This window comes from Ipomoea nil, unplaced genomic scaffold (genome assembly GCF_001879475.1).
Source record: "Ipomoea nil cultivar Tokyo-kokei standard unplaced genomic scaffold, Asagao_1.1 scaffold2705, whole genome shotgun sequence".
Taxonomy (NCBI): Eukaryota; Viridiplantae; Streptophyta; class Magnoliopsida; order Solanales; family Convolvulaceae; genus Ipomoea; species Ipomoea nil.
Window position 1 is genome coordinate 3,097,126 of NW_017619133.1, and position 10,396 is coordinate 3,107,521.

General features: G+C 34.6%; 1 protein-coding gene across 1 annotated transcript; it reads left to right on the top strand.

The window, feature by feature from the left end:
• Positions 1-3,055: 3,055 nt before the first annotated feature.
• On the top strand, positions 3,056-5,783 carry LOC109156362 (trans-cinnamate 4-monooxygenase-like). The gene is made up of 3 exons (XM_019304193.1): positions 3,056-3,934; positions 4,060-4,193; positions 5,004-5,783. Exons 1-3 carry the CDS (start codon positions 3,150-3,152, stop codon positions 5,600-5,602), a joined length of 1,518 nt encoding a protein of 505 aa, XP_019159738.1. The 5' UTR covers positions 3,056-3,149; the 3' UTR covers positions 5,603-5,783.
• The last annotated feature ends 4,613 nt before the right edge of the window (positions 5,784-10,396 follow it).

Consider the following 10,396-nt stretch of genomic DNA (forward strand, 5'->3'; position numbering starts at 1 on the left):
TTAGACCACATAGTCCTGGTACTTATTCCATTAGTTTTTATTAACTTATTAGCTATTTCATTTAGTTCAGTACTCAACAATAGTTTTGGTTTGTTTTTGTTCAGTACTTTCGATTAAGTTATTAGTTAATTAGTTTAGTTTTAATTTGTTTTGATTAACTTATTAATTACTTATTATTGTTGTTGAATTGCCGGTAAATTATTTCTTGTTTTGTTTTTTTTTTTCATTGCATAATCCAAAAAACGGGACGGGGATTCCCCGTCCCCGAAAAATCCCCGCGGGGGCGGGGATGGGGAATAATTCCCCATCCCCGTCGGGGAACGGGGCGGGGACGGGGAATGGGGATCTATTTCGGGGACGGGGACGGGGACCCCATTCCCCGGCCCCGCCCCGCCCCGTTGCCATCCCTAGTTTTGATGATGGATTGTAGACTAAGACTTATGCTACCTATGTTTGGTGATAGACACCGGAGTGTTTTTTCCCGAAGTGACTTTAATTAAGTAATTTAAATGTTAGTTTGACTTAATGATTTAGTTCTATCCTTAGACTGTGCAATCACCGTGGAAAGGTGGTTGTGGCGGTGACATTCCCACTAGTTTGTTATTTAAGCTTGTTTATCCGCTGCTTAGTTTATCTTGATTTCGGTTTTAGAACTGTAAATAAGTTTAAGAAAAGTGGGGTGTTACAAATAATATTTTAAATCATCAATAGTAAATGCATATTTTAAATAATAGTAAAAGGTAAATTAAAAATGGAACGGAAATATTTCAATAATAATATCTACATCATCAATTAAAAATAAAACAAAAATTAGGTAAAAATATCATTGCATGTGATATTCTTTTTTTTTTTTTGAGAGGATTGCATTTGATATTCTAATTTACTAAAAATAAAAAAGAATAATTAGATGAAAATGAATTTGATATTAGTAATTGACTGAAAATATAAAAGGATCGCTAATTGAGTGATATTCTATCATTATATATTTTCACCTGAGTAACCCGTCCCGATGGACGGAAGGTGTTAGCTCTAGACGAGGATGGACAAGATTGTATTGGCACTACCAATGTTGTATACAGAGTTGTTTTAATAATGTGTAAATACAATCGTTGATATTATGTTTTTTTAAATGACAAAATTTTTATATATCTAGACAAAAAATATATCTTCCATATATACAAATGAATTAAGATATCAATTCATTCCTATAACTGAGTTGCTAGAGAACGAGCATATTTGCCTAATTTATAAAGAAATACTAAACAATGATAAATAAAATCTCCAAAGTTACAGCATCGCATGTGTACATCTACGCATTAGCTATTAATTTGAGCAATTATTTACTCAAATTCAAGCAATGATAACATCAAAACACATAAATGATTCAAATCACATCTTCAATTGCACTATATAATATTTGATAATTATATATCGATCCAAATATTCTTAATATATTACAACAAACTCATTTCGTGCATCGCACATGCAAAAATACTAGTTATATTAAAATTATAATTGATAATTTGAATAATAATTATAGTATGATTAATATTACTATAGTAAGAATTTTAGATCTGATAAATTAATTACTAAATATGTTTTTTTTAAAAAAATTACTAAATATAATTATAGTAACATTTTTTTTTGGAATGCTACTGCCTCTATTACTAAATATAATTATAATAACATTTAATTAAAATTTAAATAAAATAAAAAAATGAAATCAAACTTATTTCTTAGGGAAAATGGCACTTTTTCCCCCTATGTTATATACTTATAGCACTTTTTCCCCCTTAATTATTTAAATGGCTCTTTTTCCCCCTGAAATGTTAAATGGACATATTTACCCTTAAAATAAATATTTATTCTCCAATAAATTATTACTATAATTTGGTTCAAACCAGATACTATAGTAACCAAACCAAAATATTCCAATTACAATTTATAATCAAAACGCGATATTTAGAGTTTATTAAAATCACGAACTGGAATGGGCGGTTCATGTTCCAAACTGAAAAAATAAAATACATTTATTGTTGAATTTAAACTATTTTAAAATAAAAAATAAAATTTTAAAATAAAGACGGTTCAAAATCGCGAACGGGATCCGGAACCGTCGGTTCATGATCCAGTTTTTTTTTTTTTTTATTCTTAAATTTAATAAATTGAAATCCAAATATTGGGTTCTAGATCTGAATCATAACTGAAAACTTTTAATTCGATTGCTATAGTGTCTGGTTCAGTTCGAACCGAACCGTGGTAATCGCTACATATACGCAATAATTTGTTGGAGAAGTAAAATAAATAAAATGTTTACTTTAAGGGTAGAAATGTCAATTTAATATATTAGGGGAGAAAACCACCACTTTTAAAATAATTGAGGGGACTAATGTGCTTACATAAATAATTGAGGGGGAAAAAGTGCTATAAGTATATAACATAGGGGGAAAAAGTGCCATTTTCCCTATTTCTTATATTACACCAATATATAATGTCTACTTACATTATTACCATTGGAAAATATAAGAAAAGTTATTGTGTATGTATGTGCATGGTAATAATAATGGAAAAGATAATAGAAATTATAACAATAGGAATATTTTTGTCCAAAAAATTGTGTAGTACAATTCTTATAGTATAATATATACAAAATATTAATAGAAAATGGACATAAACCAGTTATATAACATGAATTGAGAATTATTATGTATTATATAAAGTGCAATTGTTATATTGTGAAACGACAATGTTTTTATAAGTTGGTGGGAAGTTGACGTGACGGACACCGTTCCGTCCGTCCAATCCCGTTACAGTTTTTTTTATACTTGTGTTTATGTCTTTTCGATTGAATGTCTATAATGTTATATGACCTGGTTCATGGCTTTAAAATAAACACGTGAAGTAGGAAAGTTTGGACACAAAATACAAAGTCTAAACATAAACATGTGTGACCAAAAGTTTGATGGTGCCCAACTACCACCACGCACTCTCTCAACCTAACGCCCTCCCTCCCGCTACTTCTTCTTCTTCTTCTTCAACACCATCCACCATTCTTGTTTCTATAAATAAATTCCCCATTCTCTTCTCTTTCCCTCACTTCAATCCCTCTAATTCTCCCACCCACCTTACCTTTTTCTGCTTCCTTCAACATGGATCTTCTCCTCTTAGAGAAGACCCTTCTTGGCCTCTTCTTCGCCATTCTTGTCGCCATTGTTGTTTCCAAGCTGCGTGGCAAGAAGTACAAGCTGCCGCCGGGTCCTCTCCCGGTGCCGGTGTTCGGGAACTGGCTCCAGGTCGGGGATGACCTGAACCACCGGAATCTGACCGATTACGCCAAGAAGTTCGGCGACATTTTCCTTCTTAGGATGGGGCAGAGGAATCTTGTGGTGGTGTCGTCGCCGGAGCTGGCCAAGGAGGTGCTCCACACGCAAGGGGTGGAGTTCGGGTCCCGGACCCGGAACGTGGTGTTCGATATCTTCACCGGGGAAGGGCAGGACATGGTGTTCACCGTCTACGGCGACCACTGGCGGAAGATGCGGCGGATCATGACGGTGCCGTTCTTCACCAACAAGGTGGTGCAGCAGTACCGGCGGGGGTGGGAGGAGGAGATCGCCTGCGTGGTGGAGGAGGTGAAGAACAACCCGGAGGCGGCCACCGCCGGGATTGTGCTCCGCCGCCGCTTGCAGCTCATGATGTACAACAACCTCTTCAGGATCATGTTTGACCGGCGGTTCGAGAGCGAGGAGGACCCCATGTTTATGAAGCTCAGAGCTTTGAATGGGGAGAGGAGTAGGCTGGCCCAGAGCTTTGATTACAACTATGGCGATTTCATCCCCATTTTGAGGCCTTTCCTCCGTGGCTACTTGAAGATCTGCAAGGAGGTTAAGGAGAGGAGATTGCAGCTATTCAAGGACCACTTTGTTGAGGAGAGAAAGTAATTAATTAACTAACCCCATTCTATTCTTTCTTGGATTCATCTTCAAGAAATTCATAAAGAATCTGTTTTTATTTTTAGATTTATTTATTAGTCTCTGAGATTCTTGATTTGGGTGTTTGCAGGAAGCTTTCAAGCACAAAGGGCATGGACAACAACAGTCTGAAATGTGCCATAGATCACATTCTTGAAGCCCAGCAAAAGGGAGAGATCAATGAGGATAATGTCCTCTACATTGTTGAGAACATTAATGTTGCTGGTATATATGCTTCAACACTCTCTCACTTTTCTCCTTATATTAAGCTGTTTTTTAATTGATTAAATTACATATTTACATGTCTATTAGTTGACCAAATGAACCCATGGACAAATCCCAAAATTTCTGTGAAGAGCTGCCAATTTGTATGCTTCTGTGAGATACATTATTGAAGTATGCAAATCTAAAATGAGAACAGGAATTTTCAAACTTATGACTTTTGACTAGAACTCTAGAAGGTTGGCTGATTTGTTTTTGTTATTTCAACTCGATTGATTGAATCAAATGCTTACTAGAGCTTTCCTTGGTTGTTTGATTTGGGATTTGGTGATTGTCATGAGCTTTCCTTTGTTATGAAATATATATTTGATATATAGAATCTCTGTATATTAGTCAGTTTAGAGTTTTAGGTAGGTAGTACATATGGAAACTTGTTTCATATGTATTCTCTTTTCTATATGACAGTTTGAGACAATATACGACAGCACATTAGAAACTCTGTCTCTTCACTTTCGTAACACAGCCTGGTGTGTGTGAGATGGTAATATCTCCACATCAGCATGCTAATTGAATGGTTTAGAAATATGGGTTGGTGGCAAAGAACACCTGATATCTCACCTACAAAGCTTGCTTCAAAATTCAAACAATATTATGTTGTTTTACTAATCTTAAGGATCACTCCTGATAGAGACATGTAATTCTTCTGTTTCATGACTAAACTAAACTATTCCTTGAAACCTTAAAGAGATTGTGTTAATTGATTACATAAATACTAATGAAACCAACATCTAAATGCTAATATGATGGTTGCAGCAATTGAAACAACACTGTGGTCGATCGAGTGGGGCATTGCAGAACTGGTTAACAACCCGGGGGTCCAGAAGAAGCTTCGCGACGAGATTGATGCAGTTCTGGGACCGGGAGCTCAGCTAACCGAGCCAGACACCCACAAACTCCCATACCTTCAGGCCGTGATCAAAGAAACACTTCGTCTCAGAATGGCGATTCCTCTGCTGGTCCCCCACATGAACCTCCACGACGCCAAGCTGGGAGGGTACGACATCCCTGCCGAGAGCAAAATCTTGGTGAACGCCTGGTGGCTAGCGAACAACCCCTCGACGTGGAAGAACCCGGAGGAGTTCCGCCCCGAGAGGTTCTTCGAAGAGGAGAAGCACGTGGAGGCGAATGGAAACGACTTCAGATTCCTCCCGTTTGGCGTTGGTAGGAGGAGCTGCCCCGGGATCATCCTCGCATTGCCAATCCTCGGGATCGTGCTGGGGCGCCTGGTTCAAAACTTTGAACTCTTGCCCCCTCCAGGGCACTCCAAGGTGGACACCACAGAAAAGGGGGGCCAGTTCAGTCTCCACATCTTGAAGCACTCCACCATTGTCATGAAGCCAAGGTGTTTTTAATTAACACTTGTGTTCGATCTATTACTTTAATTTTTATGAGGTTGTGAAGGAATTTGTTTTGTTACATGATGATGATGATTGGATTGGATTTTCACCTAGCTTCTTCTACTTTTATTTATTTATAAAATAACAATATCAGTTCAATAAGACGTGAAATCCATGGAATATCTATTCATCATTAGTAGTTCAACTGCAACAAAATTGCTCGTGTTTACCCAAATCATGGACAACCTCTATATATATATATACCCTTTGGACACTCTTCCTATCTGTCCCCAACCTAAAAGAGTAAGGGGGCGTTTGGTTCAGGTTATATAAGATAACCAAGGGAATGTGACATTCCAAAGCTCACATTTCGGTGTTTGGTTCATATTATCTCAGGGAATCTAATATTCCCAAGGAATGTCACATTCCCTCCACATAGGATTTTGAAGGGAATGTGATTCCCTTCAAAATCTTAGGTAATCTAAGATAACCTTGGTTATGTTAGTTATATATATATATATATATATATATATATATATATATATATATATTTGTAATTATATATATATTTTTTTATTTTTATTATGTTATGTTAGTTTATAAAATAATTTTGTTTCTCAAGTTCAAGATTTTAGTTAATATTTTAAAATCATGTGATTATATATGATACCATTATCTTATTTATTTATTTTAATTTTTAAATTTATTAAAATATATGAAAATATGTTAAGGATATTATAGTGTGTATAAAAGATAACCCTAAACCAAACATCATTATATTACATACCCCAATTTTAACCAAACACAGGAATCTAACATTCCCAGCAATCTAACATTCCCTAAGATAATCTTACATTCCGTGAACCAAACGACCCCTAAAAGGTATCCTACAAGATTACATTTCTGTACATAATACTCATCCCTAAATTAGTATACACTAATAAACCTATCAATCTTACATCCAACTCCACTTGGATTTTTATTTATTTATTTAATGTTTTTTTTTTAATGCAAATAGCAAATTGTAAGATTTCAAATCTTGCAATTCTTTCACATACTATTTATTGTACTTTTTTTATTAAAAAAAAAAAAAAAAACTTTTGGCTGTGTTGTGTACTATTACATTTTTAATAATAGTAATAATTCATTGAAGACCGTCGAGGGATTTTGAGTGCTAGAAGAGTTAGTGAGGATCCGTAGCGGTTCTTCTTGGATTCTCCCTTCGTATACCATCATCATCATCATAATAATAATAATAATGGAATAATATAATATTCCATATTATTATTATTATTATTATTATTATTATTATAAATAATATTGGTCAATGAAGAAGAAATCTAGCAAGAAAGTAGAGAGTAAAAGCTGCGTGAAGTTGCAACTGTCAAGGAATTACTTTATAAAGTCTCACGCATTCAGTCCTAAATATATAATCTCTCTTTTACGTATATATTCTTCTCCTACTTTCATTCCATGGCCATGGCCAGCATATGTACATGTACTACACCTACAGAATATAATAAATAATTTTGGCTTGACTTAGCCCAAAAAAGGCATGTAGTTTTTACTACTTTGATTTTCACATTAAATCCTTGTGTTATTGTTTATTGATTCTCTGAATCACCTTATTATCATTCCTCATTTCTTTATGGAGAATTCTATTTTTTCCATCAAATAATAATAATAATAATAATAATAATAATAATAATAATAATAGAAAAAATTATAATGGATTACAAATATGTTGATATGGAAGTACAATATGCTTTTGAAAATGAGAGAAAAGTGCATGGATAGAAATAGAAAAGGTTCCTATATCCCTAGAAAATTATTCTCTCACTAATCCCAAAAAAAAAAAAATTGTCCATTTCTATAAATACAACAATGTTATTATTTCATTAGTCAAAGTATCATTTAAATAAGAATTAAATATTTTGTACTCTTTAAATTTACGATGCTTTTATTATAGGTCAAAAAAATATATTTATATCTTAAAAAGATGATTATGTGAATAGAACATGATTCTCGTATTATTGATTATTCTTTCAAAAGGAAGAACTTCAACCCCCGTATCATTCTTCCAAAAAGGCTGAACCCCAACCCTATGTAAATCATGGTGACTCAACTGAACATGAACCATAGAGGCTAGACCGATGCTCACTGCGCACAAGGACTCAACTGAACATGAACCATAAAGGCTAGACCGATGCTCACTGCACACAAAGACTCAACTGAACATGAACCATAGAGGCTAGACCGATGCTCACTGCGCACAAGGAGCCCCCCTCACTGCCCCCCCCCCCCCTCACTTTAAGAGGTTGCTCCCACACTGCCGCTGGTGAGACTCGATCCCTGATCATTCTTTCAAAGTTTCACTTCTATGACCAGTTGAGCTACCCATGCGGGTAAAGTATCCGTATCATTGATTATGTATAAACAGAATGTGCGTCTAGTAAAAGTTTGCAATGTAACATGCATGACATTCCAATTATTTTATGACACTTTAATAAGGAAAGGGGATATGAAAATGTAATAATTTGGGACAATGTTGGTAATAACTAATATAACTAGTTATACTTATGTGATTGTATTAAATATAATTCAGCATTGTTGCCTTAAATAAAACTTATAAAATATATCACATTCAATAATTTATTCATTAATTTCCTCAACTGCACTAACAACAATAAAATGTTCTGATTTTATTTAATCAACTTTACAAGACAATTAAAAGTTAAAGTTGTTAAATACTGAAATCAGACCAACACAATACCCCTCCCTTATAGAAATCAAGAAGCAAAGTAGTTATTTAAAAAAGATAGCTAAGTGGGTGGAACATAATATTTTTATCAAAAAGTCATGAGTTAGATTTTTGTTATTATTTCTCTTTTGGTGAAGTTTATTGCACAATTTTTTGTGTAGTGACGACAAGATAGTTCAGTATTTGTTCTAAACTTTTTTAATCATTTTCAGCTCAAAGAATCAATATTCCCAGAGTTTGACCTTGTAGCCACACATTTGAAATGATAATAATGATAATAAAATATCATTACACTACATAGTAGTTGGTAGGTCATAAACTTATTGTTTTGTGAAAAAAAACAAGTAAAATGTAAATGGTTAGAGCTTCTCCTTTTGAGTTGTTATACAGTTGACCATGATTTGTGTTAGACTAATGTACTTTATGTGTTAGAATAATATACTTTATTGGTGTAATGAAATATCTGAGGTAAAATAATGTATTTTATGATTTAGAATAATGTACTTTATGAGTTAGAATAATATACATTATGAATTATAAAAATATATGTTGCAGCGAGTTGCGTAAAAAAAAAAAATTACAAAATGACATTGTTTTTGGACCGTGATCTACACAACAATAACTGTTAGCTACATAGGTCATGGTCTACAGTAAAAGACAAATTATGCTGTGCAACCGAATGCACCTTGCAAGGTGCATACGGTTGCAAAACGGCGCCGTTTTGGTTAAAAAAAACGCGCGTCCCACTTAAAGAAGAAATCAGGTTCGATTCCCGGCAATAGCATTTTTATATATCCAGAAATTCATAACTATATATCCAGAAAGAACTAATTTCACTTTTGGTCCCACGACTTTAGAGGTTCTATCATTTTTGGTGCACAACTTTAAATTTTTTCAATTTTGGTGTCTAACTTTGTTATTTTTATCAATTTTGGTCCTTTCGACCAAATTGATTGCGAAATATTGCTGAATTTTACATTTTAGGGGCAAAATCGTCATCCCAAGAAAAGATATTCAATATCTAAACAAAAGAAAAATCATGTTAAGAGAAATATAAGAGTTTGGCAATCGTCGATGCTATAAATCTCATAGATCTGTGTCTAGTTTCTGTCCGTCTTCCCAATTATTCTCATCGATCAAACACCTATAGTCCTATAGATATGATTTTAGAGTGATTTTGTTTAGATATTGAAGATGTTTCCTTGGGATGACGATTTTACCCCTAAAAATATAAAATCCGGCAATATTTCGTCGTCAATTTGGTTGAAAGGACCAAAATTGATAAAAACAACAAAGTTAGACACCAAAATTGAAAACTTTTAAAGTTGTGCACCAAAAGTGATAAATCCTCTAAAGTTGTGGGACCAAAAGTGAAATTATATATCCACGGTGAATGAATGAAGTAAAAATCCACAATGAATGAATGAATGAAGTAAAAATCCACAATGAATGAACTAAATATCCACAATGAATGAACTAAATATCCACAATGATTGAACTAAATATCCACAATGAATGAACTAAATATCCATAAATTCATAACTATATATCCACAGTGAATGAATGAAGTAAATATCTACAATGAATGAACTAAATATCCACAATGAATGAACTAAATATCCATAAATTCATAACTATATATCCACAAATTTATAACTATATATCCAAAAATTCATAACTATATATCCACTGGTAGGGAATACCCCGACCGACATAGCTTTACCCCGACCGAGGTGCCTTCGTCCTTTCCTCTTTGTCTTTGCAGGTAACAGGTCGGGCTTCACGTGAAGAACTCGGTCGGGGTCCGACCGGGAGTTGCCCGAGCGGCAGCCCTTTGGTGAGAGAGCTGACGAAGGACACGTGGCAGCTCTTTACGACGACAGACAGGGCACCCGGGAGGATGACACGTGGAGGCTACGTGGAGAGCATGCCGAGCGACCGGATTTGTGTCTCCGGCGCAGCGGCTATAAATACCCACAGTAGCTACAGTGTAGTGGACTTTTGGACGATCGATAGGTTGTTGTTAGAGAATCCCGACCGCAGTCAGT